General features: G+C 45.9%; 1 protein-coding gene across 3 annotated transcripts in view; it reads left to right on the top strand.

Moving 5' to 3' along the window:
• The window catches only part of LOC140718976 (HHIP-like protein 1), a 124,865-nt gene that overhangs the window by 80,297 nt on the left and 20,537 nt on the right, over positions 1–24,031 (top strand). The window contains exon 8 of one of the 3 annotated variants that reach the window (XM_073033290.1): positions 12,680–12,762. The exons of the other annotated variants lie outside the window; for them this stretch is intronic. Within the exon in view, the coding sequence (XP_072889391.1) occupies positions 12,680–12,762 (83 nt within the window). The remainder of the gene's footprint in view (positions 1–12,679; positions 12,763–24,031) is intronic. 3 annotated transcript variants of the gene reach the window in all.

Below are 24,031 nucleotides of genomic sequence, written 5' to 3'. Positions count from 1 at the left end.
GATGTCCTGGTGGAAGAAGCTGTCCCGGAGCCTGTTGGTCCTGGCTTTAATGCTGCGGTATTGTTTCCCAGATGGTAGCAGCTGGAACAGTTTGTGGTTGGGGTGACTCAGGTCCCCAATGATCCTTCTTTCGCACCTGTCTCTGTAAATGTCCTGAATAGTGGGAAGTTCACATCTACAGATGTGCCTGGCTGTCCACCTCACCCTCTGCAGAGTCTTGCCTTTGAGGGAATTACAGTTCCCATTCTCGGCAGTGATGCAGCCAGTCAGGATGCCATCGTTTGTGACCCTGTAGGAAATGCTTAGGATCTGGGGAGTCATGCTGAACTTCTTCAACCATCTGAGGTGAAAGAGGTGCTGTTGAGATTTTTTCACCATACAGCTGGTATAGATCCATTAATGTCTATGGGGTTAGCCTGTCTCCATCCCTCCTATAGTCCACAACCAGCTCCTTTGTTTTTGCAGTGTTAAGGGAGAGGTTGTTCTCTTGACAACACTGTGTCAGAGTGATGACTTCCTCTCTAGGCTGCCTCGTTATTTGAGATAGGCCAAGCAATGTAGTGTCATCAGCAAATTTAATTAGCAGATTGGAGCTGTGGGTGGTGACACAGTCATAGAACATAGAATAGTACAGCATGTTACAGGCCCTTCGGCCCACAATGTTGTGCTGACCCTCAAACCCTGCCTCCCATATAACCCCCCACCTTAAATTCCTCCATATACCTGTCTAGTAGTTTCTTAAACTTCACTAGTGTATCTACCTCCACCACTGACTCAGGCAGTGCATTCCACGCACCAACCACTCTCTGAGTGAAAAACCTTCCTCTAATATCCCCTTTGAACTTCCCTCCGCTTACCTTAAAGCCATGTCCTCTTGTACCGAGCAGTGGTGCCCTGGGGAAGAGGCGCTGGCTGTCCACTCTGTCTATTCCTCTTAATATCTTGTACACCTCTATCATGTCTCCTCTCATCCTCCTGTCCAAAGAGTAAAGCCCTAGTTCCCTTAATCTCTGATCATAATCCATACTCTCTAAACCAGGCAGCATCCTGGTAAATCTCCTCTGTACCCTTTCCAATGCTTCCACATCCTTCCTATAGTGAGGCGACCAGAACTGGACACAGTACTCCAAGTGTGGCCTAACCAGAGTTTTATAGAGCTGCATCATTACATCGCAACTCTTAAACTCTATCCCTCGACTTATGAAAGCTAACACTCCATAAGCTTTCTTAACTACCCTATCTACCTGTGAGGCAACTTTCAGGGATCTGTGGACATGTACCCCCAGATCCCTCTGCTCTACCACACTACCAAGTATCCTACCATTTACTTTGTACTCTGCCTTGGAGTTTGTCCTTCCAAAGTGTACCACCTCACACTTCTCCGGGTTGAACTCCATCTGCCACTTCTCAGCCCACTTCTGCATCCTATCAATGTCTCTCTGCAATCTTCGACAATCCTCAACACTCTCCACAACACCACCAACCTTTGTGTCATCTGCAAACTTGGCAACCCACCATTCTACCCCCACATCCAGGTCATTAATAAAAATCACGAAAAGTAGAGGTCCCAGAACAGATCCTTGTGGGACACCACTTGTCACAACCCTCCAATCTGAATGTACTCCCTCCACCACGACCCTCTGCCTTCTGCAGGCAAGCCAATTCTGAATCCACCTGGCCAAACTTCCCTAGATCCCATGCCTTCTGACTTTCTGAATAAGCCTACTGTGTGGAACCTTGTCAAATGCCTTACTAAAATCCATGTAGATCATATCCACTGCACTACCCTCATCTATATCCCTGGTCACCTCCTCAAAGAACTCTATCAGGCTTGTTAGACACAATCTGCCCTTCACAAAGCCATGCTGACTGTCCCTGATCAGACCATGATTCTCTAAATGCCCATAGATCCTATCTCTAAGAATCTTTTCCAACAGCTTTCCCACCACAGACGTAAGGCTCACTGGTCTATAATTACCCGGACTATCCCTACTACCTTTTTTGAACAAGGGGACAACATTCACCTTCCTCCAATCCTCTGATACCATTCCCATGGACAACGAGGACATAAAGATCCTAGCCAGAGGCTCAGCAATCTCTTCCCTCGCCCCGTGGAGCGGCCTGGGGAATATTCCATCAGGCCCCGGGGACTTATCCGTCCTAATGTATTTTAACAACTCCAACACCTCCTCTCCCTTAATATCAACATGCTCCAGAACATCAACCTCACTCATATTGTCCTCACCGTCATCAAGTTCCCTCTCATTGGTGAATACCGAAGAGAAGTATTCATTGAGGACCTCACTCACTTCCACAGCCTCCAGGCACATCTTCCCACTTTTATCTCTAATCTGTCCTACCTTCACTCCTGTCATCCTTATGTTCTTCACATAATTGAAGAATGCCTTGGGGTTTTCCTTTACCCTACTCACCCAGACCTTCTCATGCCCCCTTCTTGCTCTTCTCAGGCCCTTCTTAAGCTCCTTTCATGGGTATACAGTCATGGGTATACAGGGAGTAAAGAAGGGGGCTTAGTACATAGCCCTGAGGGGCTCCTGTCTTGAGAGTCGGGGACAGCGGTGAGGGAGTCCACTCTTACAACCTGCCGGTGATCTGACAGGAAATCCAGGATCCAGCTGCACAAGGCAGGGTCAAGGTTGAGGTCTTTGAGCTTCCTGTTGATCCTGGATAGAATTATTGTGTTGAATGCTGAACTGTAGTCCAAGAACAGCATTCTCACATAAGCATCATTCCAATGATTTCTGGATCATTATGACCTCTTCTGGGGAAAGGTACAAAAGGAATGAGTTACACCTGAACCCGAGGGGGACCAATGTCCTTGTGGCCTGAAGCTGTTCGGGGGGGGGGGGGGGGTTTAAATTAATTTGGCAGGTGGATGGCAACTGGAGTAATAGAGCTGACAGGGGTCCTGTTGATTTACAGAGGCAGTGTGTGTAGTGTGTAGCAAGGAGAGGCTGATGATAGGGCAAAATTGCAGTCAATGGGATGAGTTATAATGTAAAAGGGGGACACCATCGAAAAGGGAGATGATTACAGGACTGAAGGTGTTGTATTTCAATGCCTGCGGTATACGGAATAAGGTAGATGAACTTGTAGTACAGTTGGCATGTACGATGTTGTGGGCAGCACTGAATTGTGGCTGAAAGACTGTAGCTGGGACTTTAACACCCATAGATAGACGTTGTATAGGTAGGTGGGGGTGGTGTGTCTGTTGGTAGGAAAAAAAATGAAATCAAATCCTCAGAAAAAGATGACATAGGTCACTCCACTCTTCTAGAAGGGAGAGAGGCAGAAGAAAGAAAATTTTTGGCCAGTCTGACCTCAGTGGTTTGGAAGATTTTGGAGTCGATTGATAAGGATGTAGTTTCAGGTACTTGAAGGTGCATGATAAAACAGGCCAAAGTCAGCATGAAAATGGAAAACCTTGCATGGCAAATCTGTTGGAATTCTTTGAAGAAATAACAAGCAGGATAGACTAAGGAGAATCGGTCGATGATGTGTACTTAGATTTTCAGAAGGCCTTTGACAAGGTGCCACACATGAGCTTGCTTAACAAATTAAGAGACCATGGTATTATAGGAAAGGTTACTAGCATGGATAGAGGATTAGCTGTTTGGCAGAAGGCAAAGAGTGTGAATAAAGGGAGCCTTTTCTGGTTGGCTGCCGGTGACTAGTGGTGTTCACAGGGGTCTGTGTTAGGACCATTTCTTTTGTTGGAATTGATGGCTTTGTGGCCAAGTTTCCGTACGATATGAAGATAGGTGAAGGTGGTGTTGAGGGAGGCACAGAGGTTACATTAGGACTTGGACAGAATAAGAGAATGGGTAAAGAAGTGGCACATGAAATACAATGTCGGGAAATGAATGTTCATACATTTTGCTAGAAGAAATAAAAGCATAAACTATTTTATAAATGAAGGGAATATACAAAAATCTGAGTTGCAAAGAGACTTAGGAGCCTTTGTACAGGATTCCATAAAAGTTCATTTGCAGGTTGAATTAGTGGTAAGGAAGGCAAAAGCAATATTAGCATTCGTTTCGAGAAGACCAGAATATTAAAGCAAGGATATTATGTTGAGGCTTTATAAGGCACTGGTGAGGCTTCACTTGAGTATTGTGAGCAGTTTTGGGCTCCTTATCAAAGATGGGATGCACTAGCATTGGAGAGGGTTCAGGAAAATGATTCTGGGTTTGAAAAACTTACCATATGAGGAATGTTTGGCTTTGGAATTCAGAAAAATATGGGCGGATCTCATTGATACCTATTGAATGTGGAAAGGCCTTGAGTGGGTGTGAAGAGGATGTTTCCTGTGGTAAGGAAGGCCTGGACCAGAGGACACAGCCTCAGAGTAAAGGGGATGGTTTAGAATGGAGATTAGAAGGAATTCTAAATTCTAATAAATTTAGAATGGAGATGAGGAGGAATTTCTTTAGCCAGAGAGTGGTGAATCTGTAGAATTTGTTGCCATGGCAGCTATCATGGCCAAATTATTGGTTTTATTTAAAGCAGAAGTTGATTGATTCTTGATTGATTAATCATGGAATGAAGGGATATTGAGAGAAGGCAGGAGATTGGGACTGAGGGAAATGGGTAAGACATGATGAAATGGTGGAGCAGTTGGCCTAATTCTGCTCCTCTGTGCAATGGCTTTATTATGCAGACCTCCTTTAACTGGTTATGATTTACTGCTGTGGAGCAACTAGCACTGATGGGCAAGTGGTTGCCCCAGCTCCAGCCTGGAACAACATCAGTGTGAACCACCAGAAGTCTTGCTCTGCCCCATGCTACCCTCTGCTGGCGGTCCAAGGAGCTGCAATTGTAATAGTCCCCAAACATGAATTTAAAAACAATTGGCTGGCTGAACATAAGGGTAAGAGGCCACTCAGCCTCAAAAGCCTGTCCCCCTGGTGGGGAGGGGGGCATGCGGCGTAACGCTATTACAGTGCCAATGACCAGGATTAAATTCTCTCTGCTGTCTGTACGTTCTCCCTCTGACTATGGGTTTCCTCTGGGTGCTCCGGTTTCCTCCCACATTCCAAAAGCGTTTGGATTAATAGGTTAATTTGTCATGAGTGTAATTGGGCAATGCAACTCGTTAGGCTGGAAGGACCTATCACCCTGCTGGTTATTCAGATAAAATAAATATGGAGGAGTTTTTGGAGATGGGGTATATCCCAGCACTAACAGAACTAACAGTCATAATCAACAGGTTCTTGCTGCCGATTTTAGTTAATTCCCAAATCTGCCACTTTTGACCTTCTGCCTTCAGCAACCAAGGATGTGACCTGTGGAATTACCTCTGTAAAACCATCTGCCTCCATTCTGCATTAACGTTCTCCTTACACCCTGCCTCTTTAACAAATATTTGGCAGCCTTGCCCTCACATAGCACTCAGTTAAACATTAAATATTCTGGGCGACGCAGCTAGTAACATAGAAACATAGAAAACCTGCAGCACTGTCATACTGTCAAGATTATGTCTTGACAGTATGACAAGTACAATAAATGTTCGACTAAGATTAGTACAATATAACTTTTTACATCAAATATATATTACACCACAAAAAATAAATAGATTAAACTCAAATTTATCTGACCAATGTTTTCGATGTAATCAAGAAATTGGTACTTTTTTACACTCTACTTGGTCTTGTTTTAAAATTCAACCTTTTTGGACAAATTTAAGAGTTTTACTGGAACAAGTTATTGGAATACAACTTCCACATAATCCAACATTATTTTTACTAGGCGATATTGAAGGGATAAAATCGAAATCCAAATTGAATAAATATCAGAAAGAATTCATAAAAATTGCATTGGCAGTAGCCAAAAAGGCTATTGCAGTTACTTGGAAATCGGATTCATACTTAAGTATAGATTGTTGGAAAAATGAAATTTTTAGCTGCATTCCACTTGAAAAAATTACTTATAATTTAAGAGATAAATATGAAATATTTCTGAAAATTTGGCACCCTTATTTACAAAAAATAGGATTAAATATATAGGTGCTCCGAAGATAAAATTATTGGTTATCTGGGGAAAGAAATAAATATACATATTAAAGCTATTGTGAACTCCATGGAGCATGTGGGGATCTTCCGATATCCAGGCATCCTTTTTTTCTTTCTTTTTTCTTCTCTTTCTTTTCTATAGGGATATGTTAAGGGGAGGGGGGAAGGGTTGATAATTTTTTTTCCTTCTGTAACCTATTTGAAAATTCAATTTAAAAAAATTTAAAAAAAAAAGAAAACCTGCAGCACACTACAGGCCCTTCGGCCCACGATGCTGTGCCGAACATGTCCCTACCTTAGAAATTACCTAGGGTTACCCATAGCCCTCTATTTTTCTGAGCTCCATGTAGCTGTCCAGGAGTCTCTCAAAAAACCCTATGGTATCCGCCTCCACCACCGTCACCGGCAGCCCATTCCATGCACTCATCACTCTCTGCATAAAAAAACTTACCCCTGACATCTCCTCTGCACCTACTTCCAAGCACCTTAAAACTGTGCCCTCTCATGCTAGCCATTTCATCCCTGGGAAAAAGGCCTCTGACTATCCACATGATCAATGCCTCTCATCATCTTGTACACCTCTATCAGGTCACTTCTCACTCCAAGGAGAAAAGGCCAAGTTCACTCAACCTATTTTCATAAGACATGCTCTCCAATCTAGGCAACATCCTTGTAAATCTCCTCTGCACCCTTTCCATAGCTTCCACATTCTTCCTGTAGTGAGGTGACCAGAACTGAGCATAGCACTCCAAGTGGGGTCTTACCAGGGTCCTATATAGCTGTAACAATTCCTCTCGGCTCTTAAACTCAATCCCACGGTTCATGACAGCCAATGCACCGTATGCCTTCTTAACTATAGAGTCAACCTGCACAGCAGCTTTGAGTGTCCTATGGACTCGGACCCCAAAATCCCTCTGATCCTCCACACAGCCAAGAGTCTTACCATTAATACTATATTCTGCCATCATATTTGACCTACCAAAATGAACCATCTCACACTTATCTGGTTGAACTTTATCTGCCACATCTCAGCTTAGTTTTGCATCCGATCGATGTCCTGCTGTAACCTCTAACAGCCCTCCACATTATCCACAACACCTCCAACCTGTGTGTCATCAGCAAACTTACTAACCCATCCCTCCACTTCCTCATCGAAGTCAGTTATAAAAATTACGAAGAGAAGGGGTCCCAGAACAGATCCCTGAGGCACACTACTGGTCACGGACCTCCATGCAGGATATGACCCATCTACAACCACTCTTTGCCTTCTGTGGGCAAGCCAATTCTGGATCCACAAAGCAAGGTCCCCTTGGATCCCATGCCTCCTTAGTTTCTCAATAAGCATTACATGGGCTACCTTATCAAATGCCATGCTGAAATCCATATACACTACATCTACTGCTCTACCTTCATCAACGTGTTTAGTCACATCCACAAAAAATTCAATCAGGCTTGTAAGGCACGAACTGCCTTTGACAAAGCTATGCTGAATACTCCTAATCATATTATACCTCTCCAAATGTTCATAAATCCTGCCTCTCAGGATCTTTTCCAACAAATTACCAACCACTGAAGTAAGACTCACTGGTCTAACTCTACTCCCTTTCGTGAATAAGGGAACAACATCTGCAACCCTCCAATCCTCCGGATCTTCTCCTGTCCCCATTGATGATGCAAAGATCATTGCCTGAGGCTCAGCAATCTCCTCCCTCGCCTCCCACAGCAGCCTGGGGTCTGGTTCTGGAGACTTATCCAACTTGATGCTTTTCAAAAGCTCCAGCACATCCTTTTTCTTAATGTCTATATGCTCAAGTTTTTCAATCTGCTATAAATTATCCCTATAATCACCAAGATCCTTTTTCTTAGCGAATACTGAAGCAAAGTATTCAGTAAGTGCACCTCTGCTATCTCCTCTGGTTCCATACACTGTTTTTCCACTGTCACACTTGATTGGTCCTATTTTCTCACATCTTATCCTCTTGCTCTTCACATACTTGTAGAATGCCTTGGGGTTTTCCTTAATTCTGCTTGCCAAGGCCTTCTCATGGCCCCTTCTGTCTCTCCTAATTTCATTCTTAAGTTCCTTCCTGCTAGCCTTATTATCTTCTATATCTCTATCATTACCTAGTTTTTTGAACCTTTCATAAGCTTTTCTTCTTGACTAGATTTTCAACAACCTTTTACACCACGGTATCTGTACCCTACCATTCTTTCCCTGTCTCATTGGAATGTAACTATGCAGAATGCCACACAAATATCCCCTGAACATTTGCCCCATTTCTGCTGTACATTTCCCTGAGAACATCTGTTCCTAATTTATGCTTCCAAGTTCCTGCCTGATAGATTCATATTTCCCCTTACTCCAATTAAATGTTTTCTTAACTTGTCTGATCCTATCCCTCTCCAATGCTATGATATACATGATATACATTAACGATATGGAAGAGGGGACCATCTAAGTTTGCTGATGACACTAAATTGAATGGAAAAGCAAATTGTGCAGAAGATACAGAGATGTCTCCAAAATGCTCTCCCATTGAGAGACCTGACACCTGATTAGGTTAATTTCCCAATACCAGATCAAGTACATCCTCTCCTCTTGTAGGCTTATCTACATATTGTATCAGGAAATCTTCCTGAACACACCTAGCAAACTCCACCCCATCTAAACCCCTTGCTCTAGGGAGATGACACTCAATATTTGGGAAATTAAAATCTCCCACCATGACACCCTGTTATTACTACACCTTTCCAGAATCTGTCTCCCTATCTGCTCCTCGATGTCCCTCTTACTATTGGGTGGTCTATAAAAAAAACACCCAGTAGAGTTATTGACCCCTTCCTGTTTCTAACTTCCACCCACAGAGACAATCCCTCCATAACTTCCTCCTTTTCTGCAGCAGTGACACTATCTCTGATCAGCAGTGCCACGCCCCCACCTCTTTTGCCTCCCTCCCTGTCCTTTCTGAAACATCTAAGGTCTAGCACTCCAAGTAACCATTCCTGCCCCTGAGCCATCCAAGTCTCTGTAATGGCCACAACATCGTAGCTCCAAGTACTGATCCACACTCTAAGTTCATCTGCTTTGTTTATGATGCTTCTTGTGTTAAAATAGACACATGTCAAACCATCGGTCTTTGCGTATCCCTTCTCTATCACCTGCCTATCTTCCCTCTCGCACTGTCTCCAAGCTTTCTCTATTTGTGAGCCAACCAGCCCTTCCTCCTTCTCTTCAGTTTGGTTTACACCGGCCAGCAATTCTGGTTTAAACTCTCCCTAATAGCTTTAGTAAACCTCCCTGCCAGGATATTGGTCCCCTTCAGATTCAAGTGCAACCCATCCTTTTTGTACAGGTCACGCTTGTCCCAAAAGAGGTCCCAATGATCTAGAAATCTGTATCCCTGCCCCCTGCTTCAATCCCTCAGTCATGAATTTATTCTTCACCTCACTCTATTCCTATACTCACTGTTGCATGACACAGACAGCAATCCTCAGATGGCTACCTTTGCGGTCCTGCTTCTCAACTAACTTCCTGACTCCCTATAGTCTGCTTTCAGGACCTCCTCCCTTTCCGTATCTGAGTCATTGATACCAATATGTACCACAACCTCTGACTGTTCACCTTCCCACTTCAGGAAATCATGGATGCGATCAGAAACATCAAGTCAAGTCAAGTAACTTTTTATTGTCATCTTGATCATAACTGCTGGTACAGTACATAGTAAAAATGAGACAATGTTTTTCAGGACCATGGTGTTACATGACACAATACAAAAACTAGACTGAGCTACGTAAAAAAACAACACAGAAAAAAACTACACTAGACTACAAACCTACCCAGGACTGCATAAAGTGCACAAAACAGTGTAGGCATTACAATAAGTAATAAACAACATAATAGGGCAGTAAGGCGCCCGGACCTTGGCACCTGGGAGGCAAATTACCATCCAAGTTTCCTTCCTATGTCCACAGAATCGCTTGTCTGACCCCCTAACTGTAGAGTCCCCTATTACTGCTGCCTTCCTCCTTTCCCTGCCCTTCTGAGCCACAGGACCAAGTTCTGTGCCAGAGATGCGGCCACTGTTGTTCTCCCCCCCCCCCCCAACAGTACTCAAACAGGAGTATTTATTGTTAAGTGGGGTAGCCACAGGGGTACCCTCTAGTATCTGACTCTTGCCCCTTCCCTCTCCTCACTGTTACCTACTTATCTGTCTCCTGAGTCCCAGGTGTGACTACTTGCCTATTGCTCTGTCTATCACTTCCTCACTTTCCCTGACCAGACGAAGATCATCGAGCTGCATCTCCAGTTCCCTAACCCGGTCCCCAAGGAGCTGCAGCTCGACACACCTGGCGCAGATATAGCCGTCCGGGAAGCTGGGAGTCTCCCAGACATCCCACATCTGACACCCAGTACAGAACACCGGCCTCACAGACATACTTCCTGTTTCTATTCCTCACAAATAACTTACCTCGCCTCGACCCATTACCACCGAAACCTGAATGAGCCAAAGCCCTACCACTCTGCCTCAGTTCAGACCGTCGATGACCACTCCACTAGGCAGTGTCTCCCTTTTATGCCTGAACCTTCCCTGCTATCTAACTTATGATTAGTGCTCAGGTTATAGTAGCTGGTAGGCCACATACAATGGACAAACGCTCTCGAAGCTCCCTTTTTAAATAACTGCCACTGACCTGCGAGAAATAGTGCTGTAACCCAAGCACTCTGGTGACCCTGTCCTCTGTCGTTATCTGTGTGGACAGTCCCCCTGTATTCTAGGGTTGGTATAAGAGGCTGCTTGCTGTTTGGCCAGGCAGGAGTGGTTCTAGAACATAGAACACCTCAGCAGAGTACATACTCTTCTGCCCGTGATGCTGCACAGACCTATTAACCTATTTTATGTTCAATCTACCCTTTCCCTCCTTTATGGCACTGAATTTTCTACCATCCATGTGCCATCTAGAGTCTCTTAAATGTCCTTATTGTATCTGCCTCCACTACCACACCTAACAGGGCATTCCACGCACCCACCGTTTTCCACGTAAAGAATTTACCCATGTACTTTCCTCCAATCACCTTAAAATTATACCTTCTTGTATTACCCATTTCTGCCTTGGGGAAAATTCTCCAGCTATCCACTCAATCTATCCTGCTTATCATCATATACACCTTTATCAAATCACCTCTCATCCTCCTCTCCAAAGAGAAAAGCCCTAGCTTGCTTAAACTATCCTAGACATGTTCTCTAATTCAAGGAGCATCCTGGTAAATCTCCTCTGCATCTTCTCTGGAGCTTCCATATCCTTTCTATAAAGAGGCAGCCAGAACTGAACACAATATTCCAAGTGTGGTCTAACCAGGGTTTTATAGAGTTGCAACATTACGGCCCTTGAACTCAAATCTGCCAACTGATGAAGGCCAGTACACCATACACCTTCTTAACCACCCTATCAGCTTGCGTGGCAACTTTGAGGGATCCACGGACGTGGACATCAAAAGGAATCTCTGTCCCTCCACACTGCTAAGAATCCTGCCATTAACCCTGTATTCTCCATCCAAATTTGAGCTTCCAAAGTGAACCATTCCACACTTTTCAGGGTTGAACTCCATCTACCATTTCTCAGCCCAGCTCTACACCTTGTCAATGCCCTGCTGAAACCTACAACCTTCTACACTATTGTCACGTGCCCCGTGACCGGGTTAAACATCCAGCAGAAATGGAAAACACGTTGGAGTCTGGTATTACTATAAGCTAATAGTGTTTATTAGTAACTAAGCAATACAGTAATATAAATGCAAATATATTGAACAGGTTAGCAATGATACATATACAAATGTATGGAAATATGAACAAAACTAGTCTCTTTCAAACCTAGGGGTAAATGGGTACAGTCTTACGATGATGAAGAGAGTTCAGTTCAGTTCGAGGTAGTTAGTTGAGTAACGTGAGAGAGAGAGAGAGAGAGAGAGATATATATATATATATATATATATATATATATGAGCTGTTGCCGTCGATCTTCCCGTTGTCTTCCGAAATCCTGTTGTAGTCACCGACCATGACCGTAGCACGTACGACCGTTCTTCAGTAGTGGAATTATCACCCAGGCAAGGGTGGACACACAAACAAGTCCCCACCAGTTGCACCTTTTCACACTGTGAGCCACTGATTGATTTCCCCGAATCGATCCTTCAAAACCCCACCTTCTCATGGGTGCACAAAGCTCGTTCAGTGTCCAACACTGTGTGTGTCTCATGGTGTGGCTTGGTGTGTCTGTCTGTGGCCCATCGGACCTGGCTTTTTATCTCCACATGTTGGACACCAGCTGTGCATCAACCTGCTCTGCCCACCGCTTTCTGCAGAAACTCTACAAGCAGGCAAGTGACCTCGGAGAAAGGTACACAATCAGCAGAGGAACCATAACATCATTCTTTTGAGCAGTCTCTCTCTCTCTCTCTCTCTCTCTCTCTCGCTCTCTCGCTCTCTCGCTCTCTCTCTCTCTCATTGCGCTGGACGCCTCCCTCCCTCACTCTCTCTTAATAGCAGCACAGTTCATAGGGTCTCTTCTGGACCCCTTTTCCAAACTAGGGTGACCCCTAACAGTTCCACCAACCTTCCTGTCAACTTTGTGCTCTCTTTCTCTTCAAGCCGTGCGCCACCAGGGAAATGTCATTTTAAACCTACGCCTGTGATTGTGAAGGGGAAGCTGATTCGTTTTCGTCCAAAGCAGAGTAAGTGTCTTTTTGTCTCTGGGTTTTATGTACAAACCCCATTTCCAGAAAAGTTGGGATATTTTCCAAAATGCAATAAATACAAAAATCTGTGATATGTTAATTCACGTGAACCTTTATTTAACTGACAAATGTACAAAGAAAAGATTTTCAATGGTTTTACTGACCAGCTTAATTGTATTTTGTAAATATACACAAATTTAGAATTTGATGGCTGCAACACACTCAACAAAAGTTGGGACAGAGGCATGTTTACCATTGTGTTACATCACCTTTCCTTTTAATAACACTTTTTAATCGTTTTGGAACTGAGGATACTAATTGTAGTAGATTTGCAATTGGAAATTTTGTCCATTCTTGATATAAGACTTCAGCTGCTCAACAGTCCGTGATCTCCGTTATCTGATTCTCCTCTTCATGATGTGCCATACATTTTCAATAAGAGATTGATCTGGACTGGCAGCAGGCTAGTCAAGCACACGCACTCTGTGTCTACAAAGCCACGCTGTTGTAGCCCGTGCAGAATGTGGTCTGGCATCGTCCTGCTGAAATAAGCATGGACGTCCCGGGAAGAGACGTCGCCTTGACGGCAACATATGTCTCTCTAAAATCCCAATATACGCTTCAGAGTCAATGGTACCTTCACATACATGCAACTCACCCATGCCGTGGGCATTGATGCACCCCCATACCATCACAGATGCTGGCTTTTGCACCTTTCGCTGATAACAATCAGGATGGTCGTTTTCATCTTTGGCACAGAGAACTCGACGCCCGTTTTTTCTGAAAACTAGCTGAAATATGGACTCATCTGACCACAGCACATGGTTCCACAGTCTTTCGGTCCATTTGAGATGAGCTCGGGCCCAGAGAACTCGCCGGCGTTTCTGCATAGAGTTGATGTATGGCTTCATCCTTGCGTAATACAGTTTCAAGTTGCATTTCTGGATGCAGCGACGGACTGTGTTAAGTGACAATGGTTTTCCGAAGTACTCCCGAGCCCAGGTGGCTATAATTGTCACAGTAACATGACGGTTTCTTAGGCAGTGCCGCCTGAGGGCTCGAAGATCACACGCATTCAACAGTGGTTTCCGACCTTGCCCTTTACGCACTGAGATGTCTCTGAATTCTCTGAATCTTTTCACAATATTATGTACTGTAGATGTTGAAAGACCTAAATTCTCTGCAATCTTGCGTTGAGAAATGTTCCTTTTGAACTGACTAACAATTCTCTCACGAATTTTGGCACAAAGGGGTGAGCCACAACCCATCCTTGCTTGCAAAGTCTGAGCCTTTGATGGACGCTACTTTTATACCCAGTCATGATACCTCACCTGCTACCAATTAGCCTGCTTAATATGGAGTCTTCCAAACCCGTGTTACTTGAATATTCTGTGCACTTTTCAATCTTATTTTAAATCTGTCCCAACTTTTGTTGAGTGTGTTGCAGCCATCAAATTCTAAATTTGTGTATATTTACAAAAAACAATTAAGTTGGTCAGTAAAACTATTGAAATTCTTTTCTTTGTATTTTTGTCAGTTAAATAAAGGTTCACGTGAATTAACATATCACAGATTTTTGTTTTTATTGCATTTTGGAAAATATCCCAACTTTTCTGGAAATGGGGTTTGTAACACCTGAAATGACATCAGTGATTAAGCATGTGCGTTGCTGTTCAATAAACAGGAGTCAGGCTGCCTCTTTGCACACTGCAGCTTATACCACTGTTCACGATAACATAACCAGGCTGGAGCTTGTATAACACACTGGGACACAGCTGGCAAATGTCACAGTATGTCCCATTCTGCCTTGCATTTCACATTTTGTTGCTGTTTCATCCATCATCCTTGGCTCTCCTGTATTGACCACAGTTCCACTCTCATGAATTTGTTACCACTGATTTTACTATCACCTGAGAGTGCATGGTGTTGGTTTAAAAGAGGCTGTGGTCATATGTTTGAAGTTAATATGGGATTCAAGAACTCAAGGTTAGAGAAGGAGATCATACTATCCAGTGCCCTGTGACTCAGAGTTACAGAGTGGGTTACAGTATCTGCTGCCCTGTGACTCAGAGTTATAGAGTGGGTTACAGTATCTGCTGCCCTGTGACTCAGGGTTATAGAGAGGGGTTTACTGTATCTGCTGTCCTGTGTCTCAGGGTTATAGAGTGGGTTACAGTATCTGCTGCCCTGTGACTCAGTGTTAGAGAGTGGGTTACAGTATCTGCTGCCCTGTGACTCAGGGTTATAGAGAGGGGTTTACTGTATCTGCTGCCCTGTGACTCAGGGTTATAGAGTGGGTTACTGTATCTGCTGCCCTGTGACTCAGGGTTATAGAGAGGGGTTTACTGTATCTGCTGCCCTCTGACTCAGGGTTATAGAGTGGGTTTACTGTATCTGCTGTCCTGTGACTCAGGGTTATAGAGTGGGTTACAGTATCTGCTGCCCAGTGACTCAGGGTTATAGAGTGGGTTACAGTATCTGCTGCCCAGTGACTCAGGGTTATAGTGTGGGTTACAGTATCTGCTGTCCTGTGACTCAGGGTTATAGAGAGGGGTTTACTGTATCTGCTGTCCTGTGACTCAGGGTTATAGAGTGGGTTACAGTATCTGCTGCCCAGTGACTCAGGGATATAGAGTGGGTTACAGTATCTGCTGCCCTGTGACTCAGGGTTATAGAGAGGGGTTTACTGTATCTGCTGCCCTGTGACTCAGGGTTATAGAGTGGGTTACAGTATCTGCTGCCCTGTGACTCAGGGTTAGAGATGGGGTTACAGTATCTGCTCTCCTGTGACTCAGGGTTATAGAGTGGGTTACAGTATCTGCTGCCCAGTGACTCAGGGTTATAGAGTGGGTTACAGTATCTGCTGCCCTGTGACTCAGGGTTATAGAGTGGGTTACAGTATCTGCTGCCCAGTGACTCAGGGTTATAGAGTGGGTTACAGTATCTGCTCTCCTGTGACTCAGGGTTAGAGATGGGTTTACAGTATCTGCTGTCCTGTGACTCAGGGTTATAGAGTGGGTTACAGTATCTGCTCTCCTGTGACTCAGGGTTATAGAGTGGGTTACAGTATCTGCTGCCCAGTGACTCAGGGTTATAGAGTGGGTTACAGTATCTGCTGCCCTGTGACTCAGGGTTATAGAGTGGGTTACAGTATCTGCTGCCCAGTGACTCAGGGTTATAGAGTGGGTTACAGTATCTGCTCTCCTGTGACTCAGGGTTAGAGATGGGTTTACAGTATCTGCTGTCCTGTGACTCAGGGTTATAGAGTGGGTTACAGTCTCTGCTGCCCAGTGACTCAGGGTTACAGAGTGGGTTACAGTATCTGCTGCCCAGTGACTCAGGGTTATAGAGTGGGTTACAGTATCTGCTGCCCTGTGACTCAGGGTTAGAGATGGGATTACAGTATCTGCTCTCCTGTGACTCAGGGATATAGAGTGGGTTAAAGTATCTGCTGCCCTGTGACTCAGGGTTATAGTGTGGGTTACAGTATCTGCTCTCCTGTGACTCAGGGTTATAGAGTGGGTTACAGTATCTGCTGCCCTGTGACTCAGGGTTATAGAGTGGGTTACAGTATCTGCTGCCCTGTGACTCAGGGTTAGAGATGGGGTTACAGTATCTGCTGCCCAGTGACTCAGGGTTATAGAGTGGGTTACAGTATCTGCTGCCCTGTGACTCAGGGTTAGAGATGGGATTACAGTATCTGCTCTCCTGTGACTCAGGGATATAGAGTGGGTTACAGTATCTGCTGCCCTGTGACTCAGGGTTATAGTGTGGGTTACAGTATCTGCTCTCCTGTGACTCAGGGTTATAGAGTGGGTTACAGTATCTGCTGCCCTGTGACTCAGGGTTAGAGATGGGATTACAGTATCTGCTCTCCTGTGACTCAGGGATATAGAGTGGGTTACAGTATCTGCTGCCCTGTGACTCAGGGTTATAGTGTGGGTTACAGTATCTGCTCTCCTGTGACTCAGGGTTATAGAGTGGGTTACAGTATCTGCTGCCCTGTGACTCAGGGTTAGAGATGGGATTACAGTATCTGCTCTCCTGTGACTCAGGGATATAGAGTGGGTTACAGTATCTGCTGCCCTGTGACTCAGGGTTATAGTGTGGGTTACAGTATCTGCTCTCCTGTGACTCAGGGTTATAGAGTGGGTTACAGTATCTGCTGCCCTGTGACTCAGGGTTATAGAGTGGGTTACAGTATCTGCTCTCCTGTGACTCAGGGTTATAGAGTGGGTTACAGTATCTGCTGCCCAGTGACTCAGGGTTATAGAGTGGGTTACAGTATCTGCTGCCCAGTGACTCAGGGTTATAGAGTGGGTTACAGTATCTGCTGCCCTGTGACTCAGGGTTATAGAGTGGGTTACAGTATCTGCTGCCCAGTGACTCAGGGTTATAGAGTGGGTTACAGTATCTGCTGCCCTGTGACTCAGGGTTATAGAGTGGGTTACAGTATCTGCTCTCCTGTGACTCAGGGTTATAGAGTGGGTTACAGTATCTGCTGCCCTGTGACTCAGGGTTATAGTGTGGGTTACAGTATCTGCTCTCCTGTGACTCAGGGTTATAGAGTGGGTTACAGTATCTGCTGCCCTGTGACTCAGGGTTATAGAGTGGGTTACAGTATCTGCTCTCCTGTGACTCAGGGTTATAGAGTGGGTTACAGTATCTGCTGCCCTGTGACTCAGGGTTATAGAGTGGGTTACAGTATCTGCTGCCCTGTGACTCAGGGTTATAGAGTGAGTTACAGTATCTGCTGCCCAGTGACTCAGGGTTATAGAGTGGGTTACAGTATCTGCTCTCCTGTGACTCAGGGTTATAGAGTGGGTTACAGTATCTGCTGCCCTGTGACTCAGGGTTATAGAGTGGGTTACAGTATCTGCTCTCCTGTGACTCAGGGTTAGAGATGGGGTTACAGTATCTGCTGCCCTGTGACTCAGGGTTATAGAGTGGGTTACAGTATCTGCTGCCCTGTGACTCAGGGTTATAGAGTGGGTTACAGTATCTGCTCTCCTGTGACTCAGGGTTATAGAGTGGGTTACAGTATCTGCTGCCCTGTGACTCAGGGTTATAGAGTGGGTTACAGTATCTGCTGCCCTGTGACTCAGGGTTATAGAGTGGGTTACAGTCTCTGCTGCCCTGTGACTCAGGGTTATAGAGTGGGTTACAGTATCTGCTCTCCTGTGACTCAGGGTTAGAGATTGGGTTACTGTATCTGCTGCCCAGTGACTCAGGGTTATAGAGTGGGTTACAGTATCTGCTGCCCTGTGACTCAGGGTTATAGAGTGGGTTACAGTATCTGCTCTCCTGTGACTCAGGGTTATAGAGTGGGTTACAGTATCTGCTGCCCAGTGACTCAGGGTTATAGTGTGGGTTACAGTATCTGCTCTCCTGTGACTCAGGGTTATAGAGTGGGTTACAGTATCTGCTGCCCTGTGACTCAGGGTTATAGAGTGAGTTACAGTATCTGCTGCCCAGTGACTCAGGGTTATAGAGTGGGTTACAGTATCTGCTCTCCTGTGACTCAGGGTTATAGAGTGGGTTACAGTATCTGCTGCCCTGTGACTCAGGGTTATAGAGTGGGTTACAGTATCTGCTCTCCTGTGACTCAGGGTTAGAGATGGGGTTACAGTATCTGCTGCCCTGTGACTCAGGGTTATAGAGTGGGTTACAGTATCTGCTCTCCTGTGACTCAGGGTTATAGAGTGGGTTACAGTATCTGCTGCCCAGTGACTCAGGGTTATAGAGTGGGTTACAGTATCTGCTCTCCTGTGACTCAGGGTTATAGTGTGGGTTACAGTATCTGCTGCCCTGTGACTCAGGGTTATAGAGTGGGTTACAGTATCTGCTGCCCTGTGACTCAGGGTTATAGAGTGGGTTACAGTATCTGCTGCCCTGTGACTCAGGGTTATAGAGTGGGTTACAGTATCTGCTGCCCTGTGACTCAGGGTTATAGAGTGGGTTACAGTATCTGCTCTCCTGTGACTCAGGGTTATAGTGTGGGTTACAGTATCTGCTGCCCTGTGACTCAGGGTTATAGAGTGGGTTACAGTATCTGCTCTCCTGTGACTCAGGGTTATAGAGTGGGTTACAGTATCTGCTGCCCAGTGACTCAGGGTTATAGAGTGAGTTACAGTATCTGCTGCCCTGTGACTCAGGGTTATAGAGTGGGTTACAGTATCTGCTGCCCTGTGACTCAGGGTTATAGAGTGGGTTACAGTATCTGCTGCCCTGTGACTCAGGGTTATAGAGTGGGTTACAGTATCTGCTGCCCTGTGACTCAGGGTTAGAGATGGGGTTACAGTATCTGCTGCCCAGTGACTCAGGGTTAGAGAGTGGGTTACAGTATCTGCTGCCCTGTGACTCAGGGTTAGAGATGGGGTTACAGTATCTGCTGCCCTGTGACTCAGGGTTATAGAGTGGGTTACAGTATCTGCTCTCCTGTGACTCAGGGTTATAGAGTGGGTTACAGTATCTGCTGCCCTGTGACTCAGGGTTATAGAGTGGGTTACAGTATCTGCTGCCCAGTGACTCAGGGTTATAGAGTGGGTTACAGTATCTGCTGCCCAGTGACTCAGGGTTATAGAGTGGGTTACAGTATCTGCTGTCCTGTGACTCAGGGATAGAGATGGGATTACAGTATCTGCTGTCCTGTGACTCAGGGTTATAGAGTGGGTTACAGTATCTGCTGTCCTGTGACTCAGGGTTAGAGATGGGGTTACAGTATCTGCTGCCCAGTGACTCAGGGTTAGAGATGGGGTTTACTGTATCTGCTGCCCTGTGACTCAGGGTTAGAGATGGGGTTACTGTATCTGCTGCCCTGTGACTCAGGGTTATAGAGTGGGTTACAGTATCTGCTGTCCTGTGACTCAGGGATAGAGATGGGATTACAGTATCTGCTGTCCAGTGACTCAGGGATAGAGATGGGATTACAGTATCTGCTGTCCTGTGACTCAGGGTTATAGAGTGAGTTACAGTATCTGCTGTCCTGTGACTCAGGGTTATAGAGTGGGTTACAGTATCTGCTCTCCTGTGACTCAGGGTTATAGAGTGGGTTACTGTATCTGCTGCCCTGTGACTCAGGGTTATAGAGTGGGTTACAGTATCTGCTGTCCTGTGACTCAGGGATAGAGATGGGATTACAGTATCTGCTGTCCTGTGACTCAGGGTTATAGAGTGGGTTACAGTATCTGCTGTCCTGTGACTCAGGGTTAGAGATGGGGTTACAGTATCTGCTGCCCAGTGACTCAGGGTTATAAAGTGGGTTACAGTATCTGCTGCCCTGTGACTCAGGGTTATAGAGTGAGTTACAGTATCTGCTCTCCTGTGACTCAGGGTTATAGAGTGGGTTACAGTATCTGCTGTCCTGTGACTCAGGGATAGAGATGGGATTACAGTATCTGCTGTCCAGTGACTCAGGGTTATAGAGTGGGTTACAGTATCTGCTGTCCTGTGACTCAGGGATAGAGATGGGATTACAGTATCTGCTGTCCAGTGACTCAGGGTTATAGAGTGGGTTACAGTATCTGCTCTCCTGTGACTCAGGGTTATAGAGTGGGTTACAGTATCTGCTGCCCAGTGACTCAGGGTTAGAGATGGGGTTTACTGTATCTGCTGCCCAGTGACTCAGGGTTATAGAGTGGGTTACAGTATCTGCTCTCCTGTGACTCAGGGTTATAGAGTGGGTTACAGTATCTGCTGCCCTGTGACTCAGGGTTATAGAGTGGGTTACAGTATCTGCTGCCCTGTGACTCAGGGATATAGAGTGGGTTACAGTATCTGCTGCCCTGTGACTCAGGGTTATAGAGTGGTTTACAGTATCTGCTGCCCTGTGACTCAGGGATATAGAGTGGGTTACAGTATCTGCTGCCCAGTGACTCAGGGTTATAGAGTGGGTTACAGTATCTGCTGCCCTGTGACTCAGGGTTAGAGATGGGGTTACTGTATCTGCTGTCCTGTGACTCAGGGTTATAGAGTGGGTTACAGTATCTGCTGCCCTGTGACTCAGGGTTATAGAGTGGGTTACAGTATCTGCTGCCCTGTGACTCAGGGTTATAGAGTGGGTTACAGTATCTGCTCTCCTGTGACTCAGGGTTATAGAGTGGGTTACAGTATCTGCTGCCCTGTGACTCAGGGTTATAGAGTGGGTTACAGTATCTGCTGCCCAGTGATTCAGGGTTATAGAGTGGGTTACAGTATCTGCTGCCCAGTGACTCAGGGTTATAGAGTGGGTTACAGTATCTGCTGTCCTGTGACTCAGGGATAGAGATGGGATTACAGTATCTGCTGTCCTGTGACTCAGGGTTATAGAGTGGGTTACAGTATCTGCTGTCCTGTGACTCAGGGTTAGAGATGGGGTTACAGTATCTGCTGTCCTGTGACTCAGGGTTAGAGATGGGATTACAGTATCTGCTGCCCAGTGACTCAGGGTTATAAAGTGGGTTACAGTATCTGCTGCCCTGTGACTCAGGGTTATGGAGTGGGTTACAGTATCTGCTCTCCTGTGACTCAGGGTTATAGAGTGGGTTACAGTATCTGCTGCCCAGTGACTCAGGGTTATAGAGTGGGTTACAGTATCTGCTCTCCTGTGACTCAGGGTTATAGAGTGGGTTACAGTATCTGCTGCCCAGTGACTCAGGGTTAGAGATGGGGTTTACTGTATCTGCTGCCCTGTGACTCAGGGTTAGAGATGGGGTTACTGTATCTGCTGCCCTGTGACTCAGGGTTATAGAGTGGGTTACAGTATCTGCTGGCCTGTGACTCAGGGTTATAGAGTGGGTTACTGTATCTGCTGTCCTGTGACTCAGGGTTAGAGATGGGGTTACAGTATCTGCTGGCCTGTGACTCAGGGTTATAGAGTGGGTTACAGTATCTGCTGTCCAGTGACTCAGGGTTAGAGATGGGGTTACAGTATCTGCTGCCCTGTGACTCAGGGTTAGAGATGGGGTTACTGTATCTGCTGCCCTGTGACTCAGTGTTAGAGATGGGGTTACAGTATCTGCTGTCCTGTGACTCAGGGTTATAGAGTGGGTTACAGTATCTGCTCTCCTGTGACTCAGGGTTATAGAGTGGGTTACTGTATCTGCTGCCCTGTGACTCAGGGTTATAGAGTGGGTTACAGTATCTGCTGTCCTGTGACTCAGGGATAGAGATGGGATTACAGTATCTGCTGTCCTGTGACTCAGGGTTATAGAGTGGGTTACAGTATCTGCTGTCCTGTGACTCAGGGTTAGAGATGGGGTTACAGTATCTGCTGCCCAGTGACTCAGGGTTATAAAGTGGGTTACAGTATCTGCTGCCCTGTGACTCAGGGTTATAGAGTGAGTTACAGTATCTGCTCTCCTGTGACTCAGGGTTATAGAGTGGGTTACAGTATCTGCTGTCCTGTGACTCAGGGATAGAGATGGGATTACAGTATCTGCTGTCCAGTGACTCAGGGTTATAGAGTGGGTTACAGTATCTGCTGTCCTGTGACTCAGGGATAGAGATGGGATTACAGTATCTGCTGTCCAGTGACTCAGGGTTATAGAGTGGGTTACAGTATCTGCTCTCCTGTGACTCAGGGTTATAGAGTGGGTTACAGTATCTGCTGCCCAGTGACTCAGGGTTAGAGATGGGGTTTACTGTATCTGCTGCCCAGTGACTCAGGGTTATAGAGTGGGTTACAGTATCTGCTCTCCTGTGACTCAGGGTTATAGAGTGGGTTACAGTATCTGCTGCCCTGTGACTCAGGGTTATAGAGTGGGTTACAGTATCTGCTGCCCTGTGACTCAGGGATATAGAGTGGGTTACAGTATCTGCTGCCCTGTGACTCAGGGTTATAGAGTGGTTTACAGTATCTGCTGCCCTGTGACTCAGGGATATAGAGTGGGTTACAGTATCTGCTGCCCAGTGACTCAGGGTTATAGAGTGGGTTACAGTATCTGCTGCCCTGTGACTCAGGGTTAGAGATGGGGTTACTGTATCTGCTGTCCTGTGACTCAGGGTTATAGAGTGGGTTACAGTATCTGCTGCCCAGTGACTCAGGGTTATAGAGTGGGTTACAGTATCTGCTGCCCAGTGACTCAGGGTTATAGAGTGAGTTACAGTATCTGCTGCCCTGTGACTCAGGGTTATAGAGTGGGTTACAGTATCTGCTGCCCTGTGACTCAGGGTTATAGAGTGGGTTACAGTATCTGCTGCCCTGTGACTCAGGGTTATAGAGTGGGTTACAGTATCTGCTGCCCTGTGACTCAGGGTTAGAGATGGGGTTACAGTATCTGCTGCCCAGTGACTCAGGGTTAGAGAGTGGGTTACAGTATCTGCTGCCCTGTGACTCAGGGTTAGAGATGGGGTTACAGTATCTGCTGCCCTGTGACTCAGGGTTATAGAGTGGGTTACAGTATCTGCTCTCCTGTGACTCAGGGTTATAGAGTGGGTTACAGTATCTGCTGCCCTGTGACTCAGGGTTATAGAGTGGGTTACAGTATCTGCTGCCCAGTGACTCAGGGTTATAGAGTGGGTTACAGTATCTGCTGCCCAGTGACTCAGGGTTATAGAGTGGGTTACAGTATCTGCTGTCCTGTGACTCAGGGATAGAGATGGGATTACAGTATCTGCTGTCCAGTGACTCAGGGATAGAGATGGGATTACAGTATCTGCTGTCCTGTGACTCAGGGTTATAGAGTGAGTTACAGTATCTGCTGTCCTGTGACTCAGGGTTATAGAGTGGGTTACAGTATCTGCTCTCCTGTGACTCAGGGTTATAGAGTGGGTTACTGTATCTGCTGCCCTGTGACTCAGGGTTATAGAGTGGGTTACAGTATCTGCTGTCCTGTGACTCAGGGATAGAGATGGGATTACAGTATCTGCTGTCCTGTGACTCAGGGTTATAGAGTGGGTTACAGTATCTGCTGTCCTGTGACTCAGGGTTAGAGATGGGGTTACAGTATCTGCTGCCCAGTGACTCAGGGTTATAAAGTGGGTTACAGTATCTGCTGCCCTGTGACTCAGGGTTATAGAGTGAGTTACAGTATCTGCTCTCCTGTGACTCAGGGTTATAGAGTGGGTTACAGTATCTGCTGTCCTGTGACTCAGGGATAGAGATGGGATTACAGTATCTGCTGTCCAGTGACTCAGGGTTATAGAGTGGGTTACAGTATCTGCTGTCCTGTGACTCAGGGATAGAGATGGGATTACAGTATCTGCTGTCCAGTGACTCAGGGTTATAGAGTGGGTTACAGTATCTGCTCTCCTGTGACTCAGGGTTATAGAGTGGGTTACAGTATCT

The sequence above is a fragment of the Hemitrygon akajei genome, chromosome 2, assembly GCF_048418815.1.
Source record: "Hemitrygon akajei chromosome 2, sHemAka1.3, whole genome shotgun sequence".
Taxonomy (NCBI): domain Eukaryota; kingdom Metazoa; phylum Chordata; class Chondrichthyes; order Myliobatiformes; family Dasyatidae; genus Hemitrygon; species Hemitrygon akajei.
The sequence above is the reverse complement of the archived record's forward strand: the minus strand, read 5'-3'. Positions and strand labels throughout refer to the sequence as shown.